The sequence below is a fragment of the Jaminaea rosea genome (assembly GCF_003144245.1).
Source record: "Jaminaea rosea strain MCA 5214 unplaced genomic scaffold BDZ90scaffold_1, whole genome shotgun sequence".
NCBI lineage: Eukaryota > Fungi > Basidiomycota > Exobasidiomycetes > Microstromatales > Jaminaea > Jaminaea rosea.
This window is the reverse complement of record NW_020289975.1, coordinates 979,391-1,002,538: the sequence shown is the minus strand read 5'-3', so window position 1 is coordinate 1,002,538 and position 23,148 is coordinate 979,391. Positions and strand designations below refer to the sequence as shown.

The 23,148-nt window shown below is 59.2% G+C and overlaps 10 protein-coding genes across 10 annotated transcripts; 4 read left to right on the top strand and 6 right to left on the bottom strand.

Annotated features, from left to right (window-relative positions):
- Window positions 1-339: 339 nt before the first annotated feature.
- On the bottom strand, window positions 340-1,044 carry BDZ90DRAFT_9039 (hypothetical protein). The gene has a single exon (XM_025509936.1). The coding sequence runs from the start codon at window positions 959-961 to the stop codon at window positions 503-505; it is 459 nt and encodes a 152-aa protein (XP_025364901.1). The 5' UTR covers window positions 962-1,044; the 3' UTR covers window positions 340-502.
- Window positions 1,045-1,828: 784 nt separating this feature from the next.
- BDZ90DRAFT_216402 (MFS general substrate transporter) lies at window positions 1,829-3,554 on the top strand (the record flags this gene model as incomplete). Its single annotated transcript, XM_025504267.1, has 2 exons — window positions 1,829-1,871; window positions 1,957-3,554. The coding sequence occupies 2 exons, from the start codon at window positions 1,829-1,831 to the stop codon at window positions 3,552-3,554; spliced, it is 1,641 nt and encodes a 546-aa protein (XP_025364900.1).
- A 248-nt stretch (window positions 3,555-3,802) lies between these two features.
- On the top strand, window positions 3,803-5,206 carry BDZ90DRAFT_229298 (hypothetical protein). The gene has a single exon (XM_025505005.1). It carries the CDS (start codon window positions 3,902-3,904, stop codon window positions 5,129-5,131), a length of 1,230 nt encoding a protein of 409 aa, XP_025364899.1. The 5' UTR covers window positions 3,803-3,901; the 3' UTR covers window positions 5,132-5,206.
- BDZ90DRAFT_229297 (hypothetical protein) lies at window positions 5,147-11,066 on the bottom strand. The gene has a single exon (XM_025505004.1). It carries the CDS (start codon window positions 10,844-10,846, stop codon window positions 5,291-5,293), a length of 5,556 nt encoding a protein of 1,851 aa, XP_025364898.1. The 5' UTR covers window positions 10,847-11,066; the 3' UTR covers window positions 5,147-5,290.
- Window positions 11,067-11,245: 179 nt separating this feature from the next.
- BDZ90DRAFT_229296 (LmbE-like protein) lies at window positions 11,246-12,102 on the bottom strand. The gene is made up of 2 exons (XM_025505003.1): window positions 12,085-12,102; window positions 11,246-12,015 (listed from the first exon to the last, which is right to left on the bottom strand). Exon 2 carries the CDS (start codon window positions 11,965-11,967, stop codon window positions 11,305-11,307), a length of 663 nt encoding a protein of 220 aa, XP_025364897.1. The 5' UTR covers window positions 11,968-12,015; window positions 12,085-12,102; the 3' UTR covers window positions 11,246-11,304.
- Window positions 12,103-12,221: 119 nt separating this feature from the next.
- BDZ90DRAFT_229295 (hypothetical protein) lies at window positions 12,222-13,544 on the bottom strand. The gene has a single exon (XM_025505002.1). It carries the CDS (start codon window positions 13,464-13,466, stop codon window positions 12,351-12,353), a length of 1,116 nt encoding a protein of 371 aa, XP_025364896.1. The 5' UTR covers window positions 13,467-13,544; the 3' UTR covers window positions 12,222-12,350.
- A 222-nt stretch (window positions 13,545-13,766) lies between these two features.
- On the bottom strand, window positions 13,767-16,688 carry BDZ90DRAFT_247864 (hypothetical protein). The gene is made up of 3 exons (XM_025507610.1): window positions 16,463-16,688; window positions 15,731-16,373; window positions 13,767-15,670 (listed from the first exon to the last, which is right to left on the bottom strand). Exons 1-3 carry the CDS (start codon window positions 16,479-16,481, stop codon window positions 13,849-13,851), a joined length of 2,484 nt encoding a protein of 827 aa, XP_025364895.1. The 5' UTR covers window positions 16,482-16,688; the 3' UTR covers window positions 13,767-13,848.
- A 140-nt stretch (window positions 16,689-16,828) lies between these two features.
- On the top strand, window positions 16,829-17,937 carry BDZ90DRAFT_8775 (hypothetical protein). The gene is made up of 4 exons (XM_025509909.1): window positions 16,829-17,143; window positions 17,254-17,385; window positions 17,452-17,541; window positions 17,651-17,937. The coding sequence occupies exons 1-4, from the start codon at window positions 17,087-17,089 to the stop codon at window positions 17,822-17,824; spliced, it is 453 nt and encodes a 150-aa protein (XP_025364894.1). The 5' UTR covers window positions 16,829-17,086; the 3' UTR covers window positions 17,825-17,937.
- A 113-nt stretch (window positions 17,938-18,050) lies between these two features.
- BDZ90DRAFT_257366 (hypothetical protein) lies at window positions 18,051-18,915 on the top strand (the record flags this gene model as incomplete). The annotated part of the gene is made up of 2 exons (XM_025507948.1): window positions 18,051-18,543; window positions 18,614-18,915. The coding sequence occupies 2 exons, from the start codon at window positions 18,051-18,053 to the stop codon at window positions 18,913-18,915; spliced, it is 795 nt and encodes a 264-aa protein (XP_025364893.1).
- Window positions 18,916-19,083: 168 nt separating this feature from the next.
- BDZ90DRAFT_272818 (hypothetical protein) lies at window positions 19,084-23,069 on the bottom strand (the record flags this gene model as incomplete). The annotated part of the gene is made up of 2 exons (XM_025508778.1): window positions 22,002-23,069; window positions 19,084-21,913 (listed from the first exon to the last, which is right to left on the bottom strand). The coding sequence occupies exons 1-2, from the start codon at window positions 22,844-22,846 to the stop codon at window positions 19,084-19,086; spliced, it is 3,675 nt and encodes a 1,224-aa protein (XP_025364892.1). The 5' UTR covers window positions 22,847-23,069.
- Window positions 23,070-23,148: the final 79 nt, after the last annotated feature.

Sequence of the window (23,148 nt, the reverse complement as noted above, 5' to 3'; positions counted from 1 at the left end):
ACACCTCGACGGCAAGCCAGATGGAGAAGGCTGGCTTTGTCCAGACGCTCGAGCATTTGCAATCAGTACAATTCTCCCTCCGCTTGCCCCGCGCGTCGTCGTCCGTGTGGATGCCAATCTCGCTCTCATCAGCAGCAACTGCAGGCTTCCGTCGCTTTCGCCTCCTTTTGCCCATAGGGAAGCAGTCGATCGTAAAGAGCACGGAGGCATGCTCCGGACCCTTGTCTCAGAGATAGTCGCACCCTCTCGTGACCGGACTTACGCAGACGACTTGATAGGAGGTCGCGACGATTTCACCTGCCGTTGCAACCTAGAACCATTCTCAAGCCCGGTGATCCACGACGGAGTCCGAGGCAGAGGGTGGTGACTCGACGCGGCCACCACGATCAAGCCACGCGTCGCGCCATGACCTCCCCACGTAGCCTTCCTCAGAACCTTTGGAACATCTTTCTCCCTCCCTGCTCCTCCCGGTGCTCACCTATCACCGACCTCGTTCGCCGCTTCAATGAGATCGATGCCGGCCGCGGCGATCGACTCTTTGTATCTCAGTCGGACTAGATTCCGGCGGAGAGGGCTGTGAGAATTGAAGAGTGAGGTGATCAAGGAGGTGGCTGATCGGCGGCAGCCTGCGTCGTCGAAGCCACCGGTCTTCCTTTGAGCGCCATCTGTTCCGTGGCTTGGTCGCCGTCACACGATCGGGGCGTCCGGCGTTGAGTTGGTCGCCTGGATGAACCTTGCGTTGGAGGCTTTCGCTTGACGCTCCTTCATCCCACTTGACTACATCTCGACTTTTCAAATTGGGCTGCGGGACCTGGCGTCGCCCCTTTGCAATCACTTCTTTTTTTACGTCCGCTTGCAGCAACGATGCGGTGCCCCACGCTGCTGGCCCACGAAGCTCGAGAAAGCGACGCACGAAATACCATATCGAGCAGCGAGCGAGGTTGCGACGCTGCAGGATCATGAGCTCGATTTGCTCCTGCAGCGTCCTGCTTGCAAATTAGCTGGTCTGTTTCCCACACACGCGCACGTCGTACAGCGCGCGACACGAGTGGTTCATCTCATCACTGCGACAAGATTGGCCCGCTGGGCGAACGGCAATCTGGTTCAAGTGTCGAAAGACTTGCTTCTTAGTGTGCACAGGTGCTTGGACCTGGCCTCACATCAAGGAAGACCTCCTCCGAATACCTTCGTCTGGTTGCACGCGAGGTGCGAAGAGGGAGCCGTGGGGGGGGACGACTGGCGGTGGGGACAGAAGGGGGAGGAGGCGAGTCGGTCAGTCGGACCATGACGCGTTCAGGAAGTCGCGGCATTGCTGCCTTGCATTCGAGTCGGCGGTTGAGGCGGCACTTGAACGGCGGCATTGCTGCCGAAGGTAAGCGGGAGCTACATAGTTGGGCCTGCGTCTGCGTCGCCGTCGGCAGACGGACGTCAACCGCGGGCGGCTGAGCGGTGTCAAGGGCGGCAACAAGGACGCGGACACGGTAAGCCGTCACGCAGCTCTGGGGAAAAAGGAGGTGGGAGGAGGGGAGGGAGGCGCTGCGTTACTCCGCACTCGTCAAGCGGCCAGCCCTTCAGTTAGTCACCTGTCTTGCCTCTCCCCATCCACGCCCTCGGTCCTATTGATTTCTCTATAAAGCCGCATTACGACAACCACTTGTAGCCGCCGCGCACGTACTGCCCTCTGACCACCCATCGACCACTTAGCCCCATCGCCCTCCAAACCTTGGCCGCTCCTTCCCTCTCCTTGGCCGTGTCACGCTACTAGCATCCTCGACCTCATCCTCATCCCCTTTTCCCCCCAGCATCGATCGAGAGCGAGTCAGCCAACATGATCGACCCAACGCGCGGCCTGTTCAAGGTCCCCACAAAGGGTGAGCAAGCGACACCTACCGTGACATGCCGCCAAGGCCTCAACTGACTTACCAATCCTCCCCTCACCCGTCTTCACACCGCTAGAGGAGCGTATCGCCGCTCGAGCGGGCGCGCCCTTGAACCCCTTCAAGCTCCTTGGTATGATGAACACGATGCAGACGCTCATGTTCTTCTCCGGCTACATCGCCTGGACTATGGACGCCTGGGACTTCTTCTCCGTGTCTCTCAATGTCTCTCGCCTCGCAACGGCCTTTGACAAGGAGCCTACCCAGATTACCACATCCATCACCTTGACGCTCCTCTTCCGCTCTCTGGGAGCCCTCATCTTCGGTGCCATCTCTGACCGTTACGGCCGCAAGTGGCCCCTCGTTGGCAACTTGCTCATCATTGCCGTCCTCTCGCTCGGTACTGGCTTCTGCAACTCCTTTGGGGCTTTCCTTGCTGTACGATCCCTCTTCGGTATCGGCATGGGTGGCATCTGGGGTCTCAGTGCCGCCACCGCCCTCGAGAATGCGCCCGCAGCAGCCCGTGGTCTCCTCTCCGGTATCTTGCAACAGGGCTACGCCTTCGGCTACCTCCTCGCCGCCTCTGTCAACTTGAGCCCCTGGATGGAGCGAACCCAGAACTGGCGTATCCTCTTCTACCTCGGCGCTGGTCTCTCCCTCTTTGCCGCACTCGTACGAGCCGCCCTCCCTGAGTCGGATGTCTTCAAGCGTGCAAAGCTGGAGCGAGAGCAGAACCCAGAGGAGTACAACGACGGGGAGAGCAAGACGAAGCGTTTCCTCATCGAGTTCAAGAACATGCTCAAGACGCACTGGTTCATTTCCATTTACGGTATTCTCCTCATGACCGGATTCAACTTCCTCAGCCACTCGTCCCAGGATCTCTACCCGACCATGATCCAGAATGTCAAGCTCGCCTTTCTCCCCAAGGCTGCGGCGAGCTTCAAGGCCTCGCAGGCGACCATTGTGGGCAACTGCGGCGCCATTGCTGGAGGACTGATTGCTGGCTACATTTCGCAATACCTCGGCCGTCGCCTCACCATCGTCGTCTTCGTCTTCGTCTGCGGCTGCCTCATCCCTGCTTGGATCCTCCCCAACACCTTCTCCGGCCTCGCCGCGGGTGCCTTCTGGATCCAGTTCTGCGTGCAAGGAGCTTGGGGTGTCATTCCCATCTACTTGCAGGAAATCTCCCCTGCAGCATTCCGTGCCCTCTGGGCTGGTCTTGCTTACCAGCTTGGTAACATGGTGTCGTCAGCCTCTGCCCAAATCGAGACCCGTGGTGGAGACAACATCCGCATTCGCAACCCCAAGTGCCCCATCGGTGCAAACGGCGTCATTACCTGCCCAGCAGCTACGCCTCCCCTCTCTCCCACTCTTCCCGACTACGCGACCGTCTCTGGCATCTTGTTGGGCGTAGTCTGTGCCTACCTGCTCATTGTGGTCACCTTTATGGGCAACGAGAACCGCGGCTCGCACTTCGAGCAGGGACCTGTGGCTACAGCTCGTGGAGCGGGCAAGGTGCACCAGGAGGACCTCGTTGGTGGACCGGGCGTGGGTATCGTTGGCGTTCCCGCTGCGAGTGAGCGTGGAGGCTACTCGAAGGGAGACGACATCGAGCATGTTGGAGATGCGCGTCAGCCTGGCGCTCACGATGACTCGAGCGAGAAGTATTCGCACTAAGGGTGTGGCGGACTGCGATGTGATTGGCTTAGTTACCCTAGTTGATGCTTTTTTACTGTCATTTTGACTCATTCCACGTCGACTCATGTATTCGTGTGGCAATATTCACCTTATGATTACCCATCTTGGCATGCTTGCGACGATTGAGTATAGGGAGAAGGCGAATGCTGGATGAAGAGAGCGGAAGGGGCCACGCGAAGCGGAGAAGCAGCACAAAAGTTGAAGCGCTCAACTTCAAAGCTTCTTCCCACCTTGGCCAGGACTTCATTTCATTGACCAAAGGCCGTTGCCGCAGACCCCTTCTCTGTCACTCTCGAGTCGGAATCATAGCTTCCTCGCCCCATTCCATGTCCTTCAGCTTCAACTTCGCCTCTTCAGGCGACGACTTCGACAATGACGTCCTCATGGGCGGCGATCCATCTGCCTCGACCTCGTCATCACAGAATCCACCATCAGCTCCGGAACTGCAGATCTGCCCCGCCAAACCTGGTGGCAATGACCTCCCATCTTCCTCCTCGGTCCCAAGCAGACGTCTTGACCTGGACGAGATGCTCGACTCATTACCAGACCGGATTTCCTACTCTTGGGTGCAAGTACCGCTTCCACCACTAGAAGGCGAATCTGCACCTTCATCCTCCTCCAGTATCTACCTGCCTCGTCGAGACCTCTTTGACGCCCGCTTTCAGATCCTCCACGATGACGATGATCAAGATTCAGATCCTTCAGCGGGAGCAGCAAAGAGCCAAGAAGACGATGCAGCGGAATCAGCTGCGGTGGTGGGGACGGAAAGTGATCTGATACCGGGCTTGTATGAGGGAGGCTTGAAGACGTGGGAGTCTTCGGTCGATTTGGTTGGGGTGCTGCATGGGATGAGTCAAGGAGAGGCGGAGGGGAGAAGATGGAGAGGGAGGATCGTTGAGCTTGGATGTGGTACCGCTCTACCTTCGATGTATATCCTGCGGCACCTGATACAGCAAGACGTTCCAGTCCAAGGCAGCGCGGCACCTTCTGCCACCTACCTTCATCTCTGCGACTACAATGCAAAGGTGCTTCAGCTCGTCACGCTCCCCAACCTCCTCCTCGCCTACCACTTTGCGCGACATCAACACGACCAGGCAGTCCCACCACCGAACGGCGAGCTGGATCTGGACCCTCAGCTCCTCTCACAATTCCGTAACGACCTGACGAACAAAGGAGTGGAGATCAGCTTCCATGCTGGGCCGTGGGACGGGCTGAGACTCGACGACAGGTCAGGGCTTCAGGAGCAGCCATACGCCAATCTGGTCCTGACGAGCGAGACGACGTACCGCCAGGACGTAGTACGGTCACTCGTTGCCACCATGCGCTCACTACTCGTTGGTGTCGGCGAAGGAGAGGCGGACGGTGTAGCTCTTGTTGCAACCAAGGACTACTATTTTGGCCTCGGCGGAGGGGTCATGGCGCTCAAGGATGCCTTGAGTGAGGACGATACTGCTCACGCTCAGAGTGGTCGTCTAGCACAAGTCGAGACAAGAAGTCAAAGTACGGCTGGCGTCAAGAGGAGCGTATTGGCTGTTTCATGGCCGAGAGTGCCGTGAGCCTCATCTTCTGCTTTGATGGACTTAAATCATCGTCAATTGCAATTGTACAAAGAAACATCATGGCTTGATGACAGTAGAGAGAACAACGTCTAGTCGTAGCTGAGCGTGCCAACCTCTTTGCCCCTTTTCCCGCCGTCCCTTGCCCGCTCCTCGCCCCTACAAGAACCGCCGGCATCCTTCGGCGCCACAGAGACAAGCAATCGCGTCCTCGGCATCAGGTGTTGCCTGGAACTTGTAGTCGTACGTCAACTCTTGGCCGGGCAAGATCGTCGTCTTGGCGTACAAGACGATCCTCTTCTGCCCATTTAGGGTCAAGATCCTCGCGTTGCAGTTCGGCACGCAGCAGTGGTTCATCAATCTCGCAATGTTCCCCTTGTGCGTCGCGTCGACCACCACATCGTCGTCCACTCTGAAGAGGTAGGTGGAGAAATTGCCACTCTTCTCGTAAAGGCGTTCACGATGGTCTGCGACCTGCTGACGAACCTGCTCCCCGACGTACTCGATTACCATGTCTCCTGCTGGGATGGGCTCCATGGCGTAGAGCCCCCAGTCGTGAATGGGGGATTTGGCGAACTTGAGCTGCTTCTTGCGGGAGCGAAGTTGGTTGAATTTGAGGAGCATGTCGCTGTGATTCTCCACGGCTGTCACCTCGCCACCAACATCGTCGCCTGCACCCGCATGGCTGTCCTTCTTGTGCTGCTCGATGCCCAGCAAGACGCGGCGCGAGTCGGCACGATTGTCTCGTGCGGAGGCGAGAGTGACGTTTGTTGTCGTGTCAGCGATGGCCTTGTTGCGATCAGGAAGGTGCAGAGCTTTTTGAGCTGGCGGGATCTTGTAGAAACCTTCTGTACGGGCACTGCCCGAGTCGTGGACGTGCTGCTGAGGGGCAAGGACGCTAGGCAAGGACGTGTCGCCATCACCCTCCTCCTCGTGCCCCTCGCCGCCTTGCTCGTCTTGGTCGATCTCCTCAGGAAGAGTTGAAGGGGTGACACTCTCGCCCGCACAAAGACGTTCCAAAGCAACCTTGAGGAAGTAGAGATCTTCCTCTTCCTCTGCGACACCCACGACGAATGGGTCTGGCGATGGGCTGCGGGGACGCGCCGCTGCTGCGGAGCTGCTTTTGGACGACTTGGCCTTTTTCGATCGAGCGACCGTCGCGGCAGCCGTAAGCTTTGCCATGGCCGCCTCTTCGCTTTCCGGTTCTCTCGCATCCTCCATGACGACATCCTCGACATGAGCGTCTGGAGACGGCGCTGCCGAGCCGTCTTCATCGATCACAGCTGCAACGACACTGCCCTTCTTGCTAGACTTCTTCTTGGCTGCGCTCTTTGCCGCAGCTGCCGCCTTCTTGCCTCCCTTCTTCTTGCCTGTTGCAGTAGCAGCGGCAGCTGCGGGGGATGGCTCAGGCGTTGGCGTGGTAAGAGCAGTCTCGGCGGTCTCTGCCGTTTCCTCAGTAGCATCGCGCACGATCCCCGCTGATGCGGATGAGCTCTTGATTGGCAGACTGTGCTCGTCTCCGCTCTCGTCTGACTCGCTGCTGCTGCCCGAGTCGCCCACGCGCTCTGCTGTGGAGCGCCGTCGATGCGGAGAGGCTGCTTGACCCGGCTTCCTCTTTGTCATTTGGACCCGCTCGCCTTCGTCGTCGTCATCGTCTCTCTCATCATCGGACAGCGCCTGTCCGCCTTTGCGCAAGGAAGACTTGTCAGCGCTCTTGCGACCAGCCTGGCTCTGCGACGGGCGACGAGGTGGCGGGGGCGAAGGAGTAGCTCTCCTGATCTTGCGGAACGAAGGCAGCGCAGTCTCTGTCCGCCCTTCGGCGTGGGTTGGCGTAGAAGCGCTCGTCGCAGCTGCAGCAGCCGCGGCGGCCTCCCTCTTCGCCATCGCAGCCATATCTTCCGCATGCTGTTCCGCAGCCTTCTTGAGCGCTTGACCGCCCTCTGCGTCTGGCTTCAAGAAGTCTGATACGTGCGGCACGATCAGTCGAGTCTTGAGATCCTTGAGGAAGCCGTCTGCCAGCTCCCGCAGGATCGTCGAGCGGGCCTCCTCGATGAGCTCCGTCTCAGTCCAGCCTCGTGTGGCTTTGCGGTCTGCGAAGGTCTGGCGTTTATGCCACTCGAGGGCGGAGGCAGGGTCTAGCCAGTCTGGGGGCTGGCGACGAGAGAAAGCTGCATTGGTGCTGGACAACTTTGATGGCGACGATGAGGCGGCGCCCGCCCGAGGGGCATCAATCTCCTTTGCTGCCTGCACATCCTCAAGTCTAGGCGCTTGCCTCACTTCAAAGCTTGCGCTGAACCCGTAGATGGGCTTGCCCGCTAACACCTTATCGCATCTCGCTGCCGCATCGTGCCCCGCAAAGGCAGCGTACCACCCAAGTTCGTCAGCAGAGACGCTCTGCGGGGAGAACATGGCAAAATGGCGATGGATGAGAGCAGCGCTGAGCCCATCACCTACAGTGGAGCGGGACACATAGACGTAAGGGGTGCCGATGTGGTGGAGGCGAGAGAGAATGGTCCACGTTGGCTCAATGACGTCGTTGCTGCCGGTGTCCACGTCGCCAGGTGCTCGCGAGGCGAGCTCATTGTCCGTACGCTTGTCGCCGGACGAGAGGCGAGAGCGACGATGACCTCCCCCTGCTCCGGTAGTGCCAATGCTACCGCCTTGATTGAAGCCTCCTTTCCTCGTAGAAGAAGACGCAAGGAGACGATGTCTGTTGCCAAACTCTTCGCCGGAGTCCATATCGGCGTCCTCGCCGTCTTGCCCCTGAGACTGAGACTGAGACTGAGACTGAGGAGGGTACATGGCCGACCTGGCCTGCGCCTGCGCCTCGCGGCGTCGGAAGATATCAGCACGGGGAGTTGCAGCAGAAGAGGAAGGAGAGCGAGCAGACGCGGCCAAAGGTGAGGACTGTGGAGCAGTTTCTGAGGTGGTAGGAGGGAAGGAACGAAGAGGTGTTGCTGCGGCTGCTAGCCTGTGCACGCTTGCAGAACCGCCGACGGCGGCCGGATTGGGGCTGGCAAGAGGTGGCTTGGGAGACGCAGAAACGGGTGCCCGTTTGGCCATCTCCTTCTTGAAAGCCTCGACGTACTTGGTCTGCTGCGAATCGGTCAGGATGATCATCTTGTCTGTCGCGCCGAGTCGCTCCCCGTTCGCTAGCCTGACAGCCTCCGTTGCGCATTCGTTGCCCTTCTGACCCGGCGCCGTCGTCGACTCGAGACGGTTGCCGTCCTCATCAAAGTCGTGTGCGAACCGCAGCCAGAAGATACCCATGCTCTGCCCCGTCTGCGGGTCCATCTTGAGCTCGGCCTTGTCGATTCGTCCTAGCAGACGGAAGCGGTCGAGGAGCTGTCTGTTGGTTGTCAGAGGTGAGAGACCTGTAACGACGATCTCCCGAGGTGGAGGGGGCGGGCGAGGACCAGTGGAGTTCTTATCCCACTCCCAAACGACCGTCATCAGGTCCTTGGCCTTCTTACGATGACTCTGCGCTAGACGGGCTACTGTAGCCGTCTTGTGCCGACGAGGGTCGCCGACGCCGCCAGGAGGGGCTTCCTTCACGTCGGCTTGCTTGCGAATGGCCTTCTTGCCTTTACTCCTTGCACTGTCCAGCTCTGGATCGTACGAGAGACGCCAGCCCTGCTTCCGCTGCTCGAGGGATAGCTCGGTGGGGAGCAAGACATGGTCGAAGGACAAGGGAGGCGGCGCTGCTGGTTCTACAGCGGCAGGGCGAGGCGGTGGTGGACCAGGCGGCGGCGGAGGCGGGCCGGGTGGTAGTGGCTCGGTGGGAGATGGATCGGCTGGCTCGACTTGCATAGGCGTCTCCGGTTGTGGGGTCCATTGCTGCTGCAGAGACATGGGTGGCGAGGTGGCCCTGGGGCCCATCGATGGCGACGACGAGAGCTGAGTGGAAGGCTGCGAATGTGACTGCGAGGATTTGCGGCCGTGCTGAAATGCCTTCGGTCCCGTTGGAATCGCACCGGATGTCGTCGATCGAGGGCCTGACATTGCCGTCCTCATGCTGCGTGGACCTGTTGGTATGCCGACAAAGGCATTGGCTGGAGGAGCGGCAGTTGCTGCGTCGCCAATGATCTTCCATCCGCCCTTGGCAGACGATGAGGTTGTCGAGGCGGGCGTCGTCATGGGTGACTGAGGGGTGCCATTGATGTTGGCTGGCATTGCGCTGCTGTCGCTGGCCGTCGTGATAGAGCTTCCGTCCAATGGACGTGCAGTAGGTTTCGACGAAATGGTAGCCTCTTTCTCTAACTTGGGATCCGGTCGCGGAGGCGGTACGGATCTCTCCATCTCGGCCGTTCGAGGATGAGGTGGGGCGACGATGTTCTGAGAGCGTTGCAGCTGGTCATGATATGCAGGCTTCTTGACCTTGTCGACCTCCATCGACTCAGTATGCCTTTCTGGGTATTCTGCCTCAGTACCCCTAGCTCTACGCGCGGGCTCGTCTCTTTCTCTACGCTCGCTGCGCCTCTCATCCTCCGAGCGTGACCTGCGCCGGCGATCACTACGCCAGCCTTCTTCACGTTGCTCGTCACGACGCGAGTAGCGGCGATGTCGTCGATCGTCGTCACGTTCGTCTCTGGAGCGCGAGCGTGATCGAGATCTGAATCGTCTCCTTTCTTCGTCTCTGTCCGATCGCCTGGAGATGCGCCCCGAGTCCCGCTCTTCGCCATCGCGGCGCTCGCTCCTGGAATAGCTGCGTGAAGGAATGGCTCTCTCGTTGTCGTCTTGTTCGTCTCTGCGAGACCGTCCTCCTCGCCAGACTTCTCCATGTCTGCGCACGCGATCACGATCTCGCTCGTCCCGTCTATGCTCAAGAGGTGGACGGTTCGGCGGAGAAGGGGAACGGCGAGGTCGATCCGCAGGGATCCACGAATCGACTGCTTTATAGTCGTCCTTGAGGGGAAGACTGGACCGTTGACTGGCAGACCGGTGGCTGACGTCTTTGTGGTCGCGCAGATGGGCTGGGAGGATCAGAGGGGGGCTGAGGGGTCGGGAAGACTGGGAAAGGCGAGAGCGAGGACGCGAGTCATGAGGGGGAGGTGATACTCTGCTGGAGCTGCGATGCTCCGGAGGTGGTGATTTCGCTAACTTGGAAGTCGATGGCTCGTTGTCCCTCCTCGGAGATCTTCTGTGCTGGCTCGCAACTTCTGCATCACCTTCAGCATCAATGTTGTTGATTCTCTCGCCCACCCTGCGGCGATGGCTGTGAGCCTCTGCGGATGGTGGTGGTGGCGATGATGACGGGGGTCGAGCCTGCTGACTTTGCTGCTCTAGACGCTCGAAGAGAGTGCAAGAAGAGGAGGCTTTTCGAAGAGGTGCAGCGCTGGTGGGCGCAGCATCTAAAGGAAGGGGATCTTGAAGGGGCTCAGAGGTTTGACCCTCCTGCTTCTCCTCGTCCTCGATCTCGCCGTCCGAGTCCTCAATAGCTCCCTCCTCTTCTTCGTCATCATCCACGCCCGTTCCTACGCTCACCATCGACTGTCTTGCCTTGCCGTTGCCATTGATGGAGGTTCTCGGACGAGCAAGAGGCGTCGAATTGCTACCGGCAGACGTCGCCGGATAGCTGGGCTGACCATTGACGTAGCTGGGTGGGCTGACAGCGTGTCTGTTGTGACGAGGGTGCTTTGAAGAAGAGCCTCTGCGACGGTATGGCTTGAATGACGATGTTGATGGAGATGCGAAGCGCGATGCTCCTGGAGCCATCCTCGGAGGCGTGACAAAGAGGAAGGCGAGACTACGAAGGCAACTACGACACAGGCAGTGTACTGCGCTGCGCTGCGCTTCTCTACCCTGTCCTCCCCTACTTTTCACCCGCTTCTCTACCTAGAGATGCAAAGCAGCAGCTATGTGACCGTAGCTCGCCGATGGCGAGACAGCGAGCCAATTGCGAACTGTCTTGTGCGTAGGGATGAGGAAATGAATGATTGGTAGGGGAGTGCAAGTCGCCCTCGATGGATCCATCTGCATCAGCCTTGTCCCTCACGACGCCCCGCTCTGCCCGCCTCGCGCCGCTCCGCCCATCGCCATTTCCTGAGTCGCGTCGTCCCTGGGACCTGGACCTGGACCGCACTTTGACCAGTTCCCACCATCATTTCGCATCACAAGCAATATTCGCGTCCTCAAGACATCGCAATGCATTCCACGATGACAGAGAGCAGCTGCTACATCTCACAGAGCTCAGCGCCAAAGACATAGGAGCTCAATGCCCACCAGCCATAGCGGAACCAAACCAGCTGAGACGCGTGCGCCTGCATCGCTTTGGCCGCCCTCCGATATTCCCATGGTGATGAGAGGGCGAATGAGCATCCACGCGAAGAAGTCGATGGGGATGCTATGCTCTTCAATCGTCTGAGCAGCGCGTATGGCAAGCCACCGTACTTGCTCCAGAGCGGCAAAGAGGTCAAACGCAGCACCCTTCCCCCTCCCAGCCTGGCCCCAACCGCGTCCGCTGCCGCTGCAACGCTGCGATGATTAGCGTGGCCTGAGACTCCTCCTCGATCGAAAGTGACGATGTAGTCGAATGTCCTCGGCCAAGTCTCTGTCCCCGCGATGGCCTTGCTGACCTCCTCCACCACCGTCTCCCTCCGCCAGCGCTCCCGCATCCCATCCCTCATCCCATCCGCCTCCAATGCGAGCACATTTTCTCTTGGTACGCCTAACATCGCGTACGCCTCAACCAGCTCTCGCGATCTCGTCGCGCCCAATGTCTCGTTTTGGTAGTAGGGCGAGCCAAAGGAGCCGGAGCTGGCAGAGAGACCGTAGATGTTTGCTGGGAGAAGGAGGGAGGAGGAGAGGAGGGAAAGGATGAGGGGAGAGAAGAACATTACTTCGTCGTCTGGATGGGATAGGAGGAGGAGCAGGGTAGATGTGGGCTGTCGCGAGGTAACGGGTTGTCAGTCGGCAGACTCGAGAAAAGTCAAGGAGCTGCGCTCAAGGCTCACCGTGATGCTGGCGAGTCAGGGAAGGGAGACATGGCAGGGAGAGTACGCGGGGAGGCAGCATCGTGGTCTCAGTCTCTGATGTCTATGGGCAGTCACATGGCAAGCAGCAGCGACGGCGACGGCTACGATCTCACCATAGTAGCAGAGTGTTGTTCACTGGCTTCTGTCTTCGTTCTTTTGACTTGATGATATCGACACGGCGAGAGGCGGTCCTGCCTGCTCCTGATTACATCTGCTTCTCGTCGCCGTTGCCGTCACTGCCGCCTTTACATTGCTTCCGCAACCTCGTCTACCCACCCTTGCAGCACTCCATCCTTGAGATCGTTACCTGCCAGAAGCCATTGTGCCAAGAGCAATGACACAGGCAGGGCGACGGCTGCTGCGAGTAGAACCTTGGTCGACAAACCACTCCCTGCAGTGGCTGCCGTACCTGGTGAGTTGCGCGACCCTGAATTTTTGCTCCCCTTTGCTCCATTCGAAGCACTGCTGCTGCCCTTTTTGGGTGTCCCGTTCGCTGTCATCGCCGCCAACGGCTTGGACGCGGTGATGAAGACGCGCAGCCTGTTGAGGGAGAGGAGGGCAAATAGAAGGAGCGAGCCGACCAGGCGCGCTTCGTTGATGTCGAGCAATGGTCGACTCCCCGCAGCTGCCAGCGTAGGAGCAGCGCCAGGAAAGAGGCGCATCGCGATTGGCGAAGTCGAGGAAGAAGTCAGGCTATCATAGACCAGCGCTACAATACCAGCGCTCCATATGTCCACGGCGAGCAACCCGGTAGGGTTCTTGAGCCAGGTAGGAGTCTGCAACTTCCAATTCGCACTCTCTAGGTCTAGCAAACCGATCAGTAGCGGCCCTCCACCTCCAATGAGCGCCGATGTGATGATCGGAGTGAGCGGTGAAGGGTGATCCCTCACTGGGTTGAGGCCGAGGGCGATGATCCCCTCTGTGCGACAAACAGCATCCACCAGATGAAAGAAGATATCCAGGCCCAGTCCAAAAGTGGCAGGCGCCCCTGAAGCCGCCTTGAGGACCCTCTTCTGCAAGCCACTCAGGACAGCTACCGAGTGAACCGCCCCATAGATGGCCGCTGTGAGTTGTACGCCCGGATCGAAGAGTGGGGTCTGCTTGCCCAGACCCAGGTTGATGATCGTCCACCCGCCGAAGAGGAGGATCCATACCAAAACAACGCTCTGTAGGAGCCCAATCTTTCGTGGTCCACCTTGCACTTGGCAGGTAGCATAGCTGACTCGCAATGCATGGATTAAGGTGATGGCCGAGATGGGAAGCAGGGAACGGTGCAGCTTCGAGCCAGAAAGGTGCGAGAGGACCAAGTGAGTCGACTCGAGTGCTGGTATGCGATACAGTGGGGATGGCATTGCTGCCATGATGAAGGAAGAGTGAGCCTGGCCCGGATGGCCGCGGCGAGGTGAGGAGAGAGCTGGATCTGATGGAGAGGAAAGAAGGAAGGATAGTTGCGTGGAGCGTCCAGCGCAAGTCCAGATCCGCCTGCAGCTCGCTGCTGGCGCACGGACGCTCCAAGACGCCTGACGCTTCCTTCATCTACGCCCGCGCACGGAGGTGGGAGGCACGAAAGTGATTGCGGGCAAGACGAGGTGAGTTGGTGTGGGAGGAAGAGGTTGGCAATTGAATAGTGAGAGTGTAAACGTGACCACATAAACAGCCTCCACGACCATCTCCGTCACTCTTGACAGGTGGTTCACCTTTGCCGTGCAGCTTCCGCCCCTCTCCCACTCTCCTCCGCTCAAATCAAATCCTCAAGGGCCTGAACCACTTGCTCGCTCCCTCGAAATCCCTCACCACTTCCTTTGGCACAGCTTGCTTTTCCTCCAGCTGCTTGATGGCCACCATCAAACTGTCCCAGAAGCGGAAGCCCCTTTGCAGCTCCCCTCGAACGTTCTTGACGTTCCCGAACGTGTCCTCCAACATGCCCAGCACTGACTCCTTGCTCTCCTTGACCTCTTCTGAGCTCTGACACTCCTCTTCTGTCGGAGGACGACCATTGAATGCCACGAACGCTTCGACGTAGCATTTGATCACCACGCCTAGCCCCGTATTTGCATCGCCTTGGAAGGGGAGGCTCAACGCGATGTCCAAGTAATCGTCCCTCCCTCTCCTCGCGTCCGAGCGGAGAAGCATCGTGCTGGCAATCGTCTCGACAAGGTGTCGCATAGAGCGGCCCATAGCCTTGACGAATGAGCTGAACACAAGCAACTCCCTCGAGACGGGAGCGGTCCATGCGTCTGGGCTGTATTGCATCGGAATAAGAGACAGGCAACGCATCGCGAGCAGGAGGTAGCGTTTCTCGTCTTCGGTCTCGTCATAGGAGGGCCCGCCAGAGAAGACTTGTACGTCGCCCATCGCTTGAGCAGGAGAACCGGCGGGAGCTGGTGCATGGAAGTAATTGGCATGCAGAACACCTGATCGGATGAGCTCCAGAGCCAGATAGAGCGGTTCTTGCAACTTGTCATTGAGGCGCGATGCTCGCAAGGCCAGGTGTAGGGCACGGGCGTAGGGTGTGTGCAGGTGGTCGTGGTTGAGGAAGCCACGAAGCTCCAGCATCCTCCAAATGACGTTTGCGACAATCTCGTCCTTCTTCTCGAGCAGATGCCCCTGCCCTGGTCGCTTAGGCGTCTTCGTCCTCTTGCCTAGCTCGTCCGTCCTCGTTGCGCCAAGGCAGAGAGCAATGTCAATCGTGCTTGAGTTCTGGTTGCGAAGCTCATCGTCGACAAAGCCAACGGGTACATTCCACTGGTTCAGCCTGCTCACGAGCTGCTGCGTCTCCTTGCTGTCGTGCGGGACGGGCCTCTCAGTAGTGGGCATCCACCAGTAGACTGCATTGACTTTGCGAGAGGTCCAGAAAGGGTTAAGCGCCGAGCAAGCCAAGGCTAGAGCGATGCAATTTGGGCTGGATGGGAGCTCAGTGAGGCTGTCACGGACGAAACGACGATACTCCATCGTCTCGCCGTTGTCGAGGGGTGCAGGGTGGGCGAGGTAGCCTGTGGTGAGCCAGGTATAGACGTGGTGCGAGATCAGGCCGCGTGCGAGGTGCAGGAAGACTTCGTCCGGGAGGCGGTGTGAGAATACTTCATGAAGGTCGGAGGGAATATCGCTCGAAGCAGCAGCGGAGGCGCCGGCAGCACCAGCAGCGGGCCCTGTGCCATTGACGCCGGCTCCTCCGGCGGCGGGAGCAGCTCCACCTGCGGCGCCATTGACCGTGGGCGCCTGCGTCTGTGCCCCCTGGATAGCGCCATTTGACATCGGCAGCGCCACCACGGCTCCATCCTCAGCTCTGAGGATCAGACTGCACTTGATCATCGCCTTGGACTTGCAGAACGACTCGAGAAACTGCGTCGATCGCACGCCCGCGTGATCCGAGAAGGACTGCACGACGCCAAGTCCGCCAGCACGATTTGAGCGCACCATTTCGCTGACTTGACGCAGATTGACCGGCAGGTGGTCCCGCTCTGTCGGGCGCGAAGCTGGTGGGGGAGCGAGGGTGCCGTCGATCAAAGGGGGAAAGGTGGGGCCGTGGTCCCAGCCTGCGAGGAGAGCTACGTCGAGGAACTCCCTGTGAGGAGGCCAGTGGTGAGCACCTGTCTCGCATGTCTCGTGGCCCCGTCCTACTTACTCCTCGGTACGAATGCCCAGGTCCATCATGACAGCATTCTTGTTTGCAAAGGTGAATGTCCCAGCCGCAAAGTTGAGGGAGAGGATGACTTTCTCCACTCTAGGGAAGAGGAAGAGGGAAGTGGACCCGTAGTAGGAGTGTATGTAGCCTTTTGGGTGTCGCTCAAGTGACACCAGCTGCCCACCAGCAAGGTAAGGAGCCACGATGAACTCTACGTTTCGATGTCTAAAGGCCCTGAGAACGCTGCGCACCACCTCTGTGAAGTCGGTGCTCCTGCTACTGGTCAGCAACTCCTGCATCTTGCCCACATCACCCTCGTCATACGCATCCCATGCCTGCGCCCTCAGCGTCGCCTTGTGAGCGTCATCGATGAAGCTCGGCCTCTGCGTCTTCCTTGTCGAAGGCGGGAGACCAGAGAGGACGAAGACGGGCTTAATGCGGGATCGCTCTAGGTAGCGAAGATCATTCTCTACGTGCGTGATTAGAGCAAGAGGTGCACCTCCAAGTGCGGCGACGTAAGGTTCGTAAGAGGCTGGGTTGGTGAGGACAGATTGCAGGTAGATGTCTAGGTCGATGCCAAGGCGTGTGTCTCGGAGATGTGAGAGGGAGCACGTCTGGAGGAGGCCGCGCTCTGAGAGGAGCGCTGTGCGAGGTGGGCGGAGAGAGGGGATCAGAGACGTGGATGAGCTGATGTGCTCGAGCAGAAATGGCTTCGTAGGGAAGAATACCCACCATCGAGGCTATTGATCATCAGGGCGTGGGCAGGCTGCGAATGCTAGGTGACGAGGCGGATTCCGAATGAGGTCGGGTCGAGTCGATGGAGGTCTGGCTTTGAAGCCAGCTACAGCATTCGAATGAGCGCTATCAGGGGAAAAGGCTGTAAGCTAGACACAGCGTATATGAGTGCGATGAGGCGATGTGGCTAGTCTCTGGCTGGTGATTGTGGTGGTGGAAGGAGTTAAAGGCTGGGAAGCGGGTCGGCCGGGCATGCAGCAGTCAGTCGCTTCTCGTTGCCTTGCCGCCGCCTCCAGTCCAGCTCGACTCGCAGGCCAATGCATGGCCCGAACGCGCCAAGCAGCCGCCGCCGCCCGCTCGCCTCGCTCTCCTCGCCCTCTCAAGCGCTACATTTGGCGCCGCACGACAGCCAAATGACAATGGCGACGGTGAACAGGGCCTCCATAGTAGTCACTACAGTGGTCAGTAGCATACTGGCTAGCCGTGGCACATCATCGTACATCACAATGCCATGTATAGCGGGGCCATCGAGATGGGCAAACCATCAAGCTCAACCACTCGCCGTCCCGCTCCTGCCACGGCGTCACTACGCCTCACGCAAGGCCGCCTCGGGAGACTTAGATGACGACAGGGATGAACAGCATATCCGATCGGAATGGGCCTCAGCTCTCGTCGCCCGTCGATCAAGCCTTCGAGTCTCCAAATCAAGCCGTGAATCCCTCCCCAAGTCAGTCTTCGACGTCACCTTCTCCCGGTCGAGCGGGGCAGGCGGTCAGCACGTCAACAAGGTCAGCACAAAGGCCAACGTCCGGCTCAGTCTAGCCGCAGCTACGGCAGAAGGCAGGGTGTATGAACAGGAAAAGAGTCCATTCCCATTACCGATACCGAGGGAAGTGGCAAGAAGGGCTGCAAAGGAATCGGTGAGTGGCCGTAGCGTGCCGCTACATCAGGTGAGAAGATGTTGATTGTCTTGATCGCGCTCGCAGCCATACTACGCTGCCTCGAGTCAGTCTCTCCTCGTCTCAAGCTCGCAGTCACGCTCACAAGAAGCCAACCTCGAGAATGCCATCGACAAGGTCAGTCTTCTCCCGCTGCAGTCATCGTCCCTGTGCCGCTTTCATTTAGCTCACCGCGTCCCTTTCCCCTCATTCTCCTCCCCCTTCGCGCCTCACTCCCTCTGAGCAGCTCTGCAACCATCTCCACTCCCTAGCTGCGGCCGGTCTCGTGGGCGAGACGAGCTCCCAACAGCGTGAAAAGGTGCAACGTCTGGCGGAGAGAGAGAAGGGCAAGATGAAGCAGTTGAAGCAGAAGCGGGCTGATGTAAAGATGGGTAGGAAGAAGATCACAACGTGGGATTGACGACAAAGGAAGGGTCGGTCTTCTTGATTGTGTAGACAACATAGAGCATTGCACGGATTACCGCGCCAAACCATTGCTGTTTGTTCGTAGACCAAGCAGCCGCGTTGCTCCACCTCCCTCCCCATCTCCGTCTCAGGGTCCAAAATCGATCGCTCCCCGTCCTTGCAGCCTTGCCCGTCTCCCTCCCTCCTTTTCCTAACCCCCATCCCTCCCAAACCCAATCGCCATGTCCTCAAGCAGAGGTGGCGGTCGAGGTGGAAAAGGCAAAGTCAGCTATACTGCTCCCTCGATTCCTGGCTTCCTGCAGAAGCTTCATGCCCAGGTCCACTCAGGGTCCAGCAGCGGAGGAAGCAAAGCGGACGCGGATGGTCGAATGGTGGGGAGCATGTACTCGCAGAAGAGGCCGACAGCCAATGGCGATTACGACAGCGAGGAGCAGGCAGAGTTGGCTGCCCTCTTTCCCGGCGGTGAGGGAAGTGAGGAGCAGGAGGGAAGGGCAAGGGCGAGATTCAAGGGCGACGTCGTGAAGCGCCCACCTGCCGCCGATGCTGCTGCTGCTGCTGCTGCTGGGGGGGATGAAGAGGACGACGACCCGCCGGACGAATGGGATGGGGCACAGGTTGTTGTTCTGAAGGAGGGAAGACACTTGACAGAGGACGAGGTCAGAGAGACAAAGAGGAGATTGCAGGATGAGCAGGAGAAGGAGGCGGCTGAGCAAGGTGAGGCAGTCGGGCATCTTTGGAGCTCTCCATGTTGCTGACGCTAACTCTCCATTGCCTCTCCGAACAGCCTCAGCATCAACAGCAGGCCAAATAGCCACCGGCTCGTCATCTCAGCAACCACGCAAACGACCGCGCATCGTAGGCGATAGCGCCGGTGATGAGGACAACTCGCGGCCGTTGGACGTGTCCATTTCCTCGTCGTCCACGGCAAAGAGCGACCCCTTAGCAGCAGCCAAAGACCTAATCGCTTCAGACAAGAAGCGCAAGAAGGAGCTGGAGCGCGCGAGGGAGAAGGAGAAGAAGGCAAAGAACACAAAGAGGGAGAAGAAAAAGGCGGGCAAGGGGCTGAGCTTCGATGTTGAGGACTGAGGGATACGCGTGGTGATGGTGATAATGCTCGTGATTGAAATTGGCGTGTCGCGAATGAGATACCAGGATGAAGGCAGGATCGAGTGCACGTCAAGCTGGGATAGATGGGGCAATGATGTGCGAAAACGCCTCTCCTATACAGCGTCCGTTCTGAGCGTCGTCTGGTCATCAGCTCCTCAGAAAGGCGAGCAGTTCCTCCTTGCCCTTCTTCCTCATAAGCTCTCGCACAGCCCTCAAGCTGTCGAGATCGTCTTCGTCTTGCTCTACCGCTGGCTGGTCGACATCGACCTTGGTCCTCTTGCTCTTCTTCCCGCGACCTACAACAGCCGCCTCTCCATCCTCAGCCGCATCCTCATCGACATCTGTCAGGTCGGAGTCATCGCCGGAACTTGACAGAGACTTCGGACGCTTGCTGGGCAGCGCGAGTACGGGCTTGGCGTCCAGCTCTCTGACCATGCCCACGGTAGTCCTCATCTCCGAGGCGGGCAGCTCATCATTCTCCTCCTTTTTCAGCACGCCCCCGTTGGGCAGCTCACCAGCGCGGGCAGCGTGCAGCTGAGGCGGTGGATCCTTGACGTGCTCTGCGAGTGGTTGAAGACGAATGGAGGGAGGTGCAGAGCTGTTGAGGGCTACGCGGACGAGCTGTTCGGTGGCGGTCTGTTCGGAGAGATGAGACGAGGCGATGCTGGCTAGGAAGTCCAGCCCCGTCTGCGAAGAAGCGGACGCGTCGACGTCGATGAGTCGGTCGCGCGGCCCGTCAAGGACTTTCATCCACCAGTCTGTCCTTACGACCTTCTCTGGCAGCCTGAACTTGACTTTGCGCATGCCCCCGCCAGGGATGAGCGCGTCTGCTTGCGGGATCTCCATGTTCGTCCAGCCTTGCTGCAGGCTCCGAGCATTACCTTCAGAACCGCTGCCTGCCCCGCCTGGTGCAGACCCACCGGCAGTCGCCGAGCTCCAATACGTGTCGAGCGGGTCGGGCACGATGTCAATCTGCCCGGAGTTAAGCACTCTTGGCCTATAGAACTGACCAGGTCGCATCCCCACATTGGCTACCGTGGGAACAGGGAGGTCGATGATCTGCACTTGTGTCGACGACTTGGGCACACGAGTGTGGGCGAGCAGCTCCTCGATGTGGCAAGGGCACTTCCATCTGCGGAACTGGCTGGGCATACCAGCAAGAGGTGGAGTGAGGCAGTCCAGATGCCAATGCAGGGAGCAGTAGTCGCAGGAGATGATTCGACGCCATCCTGCTTCTTCGCGGCCCGCTGTAGTGGTCTCCACAATCTCATCCTTGATCGCTCGGTTGGACGGGAGGGCCGACTTTCCACAGGCAAAGCAGAGGACCTGCCGTCCCTTTGAGTCCTTCAACCTGAACGGATCACGCTCTTCGATGACACCCTTTTTGTCTGCTTTGATGCTTCGAAGCTTCGAGGTGTCTAGGAAAGCGCCGTCACGCTCTGAACCGACCCCCTTGAAGAAGTTCTTGACGTCTGCCGGCAGGCTGAAGAGGGTCGGATTGGTGGTCTCGGCGTGATGGATCAAGTGCGAGAAGACGCCTTTGCGTGCAGCAGCGAGAGCCGTGGAGCGCTGTGACGATGAGGATGAGAATGTTGTCGCTGCCGACAGCTGCTTGGCGGGCCTATTGGTAGGCGCAGGAGGAGGATGGCGCAACGCCGAGCACGACTGACAATGCCATGCCTCGTCGTCATCGAGTGGCACCTCGTTGATGTCGAGCGGTGGGTTAACACATGCAAAGTGGAAGGAGCGAGGGCATGAGTCGCAACAGATGAAGTGTCCTGTGCCTAGGCACGTCGAGCAGAATTCGTCGTTACCCCCATCGTCGAGGCCGGTGCTGTCAGGCAAGCCGCTAGCGAGCTGCTGTTGCGCCATGCCTTCCTCCTTGCCTTTTCCCTTCGCGTTCGGAACTGACGTCGAATCCGTCGCGCCGGCTGCTGCGCCAGATTTGCGCCCTTTTCTCGAGCCCGTACGCGAAGAGGGAGCACCATTGGCTGTTGTTGCCCCTCCTCCACCGATACCATGAACAAGTGCAGCTTGGGGTGGAGGCGCAGATGCGGCTGCGTACGTGCTAGGGTCGTAGTAAGAGCCTCGCGCTGCAACTTTTGCAACGGCCGCTCGGGTCGGTCTCGCCCCGCCGCCATCACTCGCGCCTGCAGAGCTGCCAACGACTTCGGGCACTGGGGTCAATGCAGAAGCATTTGTTGATGCAGGCGAAGTGTCTCTCGAATCCATCGATGCGTGCGTAGTAGCGGCGATGCTGGTGGCGCGCTCGGCCTCTATCTTTGCCGCATCATCGCTGCTGCCGCTGCTTGACGCCGCCGCCGAAGGTGCGAGCTTGCTGCTGTCAGGTATTGCGGGAAGGGTCGACTTCTTCTGACCGAATTGCAGTTGGGTCTGGCGTTGTTGTGACGCCGCCTTCTTCTTGCTGTTCTTTTTCGTCGTGTTGGGAATTGCGAGTGTTGGATCGGTTGCCAAGGTCCGAGCGTCGCCCATCGCGCCGCTTTGGTCCGCCTGTGCGGTGTGGGAGGCGGCAGCCGCGCTGCTGTGCCGCTCCGGTGCCGAAGGGCGCCCACCATCGACCATCGCAGCGTGTGGTGGCGGTGACGAAGACGATGACGGCATGGGCGGGGATGTTGATGGGGCAGACGATCCAGACGCTACGCTGCTCGACCCATTAATCCTCAGCAATGGTGCGTCCGTCTGCATCGCAGGTGAAGATGCTGCGTCGACTGCCGCCTCCCGCTCGCTATCTGCCACGCTGGCTGCCTCGCTCATTTCCTCGCCATCCGCGAGCATAAAGTCGTCCACGAGTGACAATGAAGTGTCAGCGGCCTCGTTCGAATGGCTGCTTGATGCTACATTGGCAGCAGCGAGTGGAGGGGCATCGCTGGAAATGCCTGATGCTGTATTCGCCGAGATTGAAGCCCCAACGTCGTCCCCGCGCGGCACCGTCGGTGTAGAAGAGCGTGAGCTTCGACTGCGAAGAGCAGAGGAAGAAATCGAACAAAGAGCACTGGGTGAGCCTGACGGCATTCTCTTCGCGCCCATTCCTTCGCTAAACTTACGCAGATTGCTTCGCTCCCTTTCCCTGTTTCCTCTTCCCGGCCGCAGCTCCCTTCACCTTACTGCTATCAGCCTCCGGCAAGCCATTGACGATCGCGTAAAGAGCGTATGGCACCTTCCCCTCGTATCCCTCTGGTTTGGAAAGCGCAAAGGTGGGTTGTTTCCTCTTCTTGTCCCCCGACCCGCTCGCAGATCCCGAACCAGTGTGCGGCTGCACTACAGTACCATTCGGCAGTACCACCGGGTGACTAGCAGCAGCAGCCATGCTGTTTGGAGCGTGAAGAGGGGCAGGGGGAGCATCCGGGTCCAAGGGAGGGTATCGCGGGTCGTAGGGAAGTTGAGGCGGGGCGGGCAGGATTTCCGTCGAGAGAGGGTGGGAAGAGGATGGATCCGCAGCTGCCGCGCGGGCCTTGGAGAGGAGATCATCGGCGAAGGAGGGAGATGTGGCTGCTCGCCGTCCATGGCGTGATGGATCCTCGCGAGGGACAAGTGGTTCGTCCGAGCTGGCTAGCGCTGAGCGAGCTGCATCGATAACTTGCTTGGCTGCGTCGAGTGGCATCGCGGACGACGATCCTGCAGCAGCAATGGCATCAACCCCTAATGACGACGTGCCTTCTTGCGGCGTATCTGTCAGAGCCCCGTTTCGAGGCACCAGCGATGATCCTCTGCCGCTCCTCCTCGGACTGCTATGGGATTGCCGCTGAGAGAGGGTGCTTGGACCGGCCACAGCAGAGGGAGGCGCACTTGCTCTCGCGTCATCGTTACCGTCGTTCATCTGAGTGGACGGCAATGGCCCATCAATCGCTCTATGTCTGTGCAGCACGTCCATCGATGAGGATGACGGCATTGCTCGCGCCACGCGGCACGCGCTACGTGATGAGTCCTCTGATGGAGCGTGCGGCACTCAGGACCTGCTGAGCTGCGAGCGCCTGGCCGAGCGGTAGCGAGGAGTGATAGCCAAGATGTTGTTGCTGCTTGAGCCTTCTTACAAGTGAGATCTTGCCTTTGACGTTGATCTGCTCCCTCGAATGCAGCGTGCGGTTGGGAGAGAAGGGAGAGAGGGACGAAAGAGTAGAAGTGATATCGAAAGGACAGAACGCGTCGGCCGCCGCCCCGCCACTTTCGGGGCGCGACTCTCGACCCAATGAC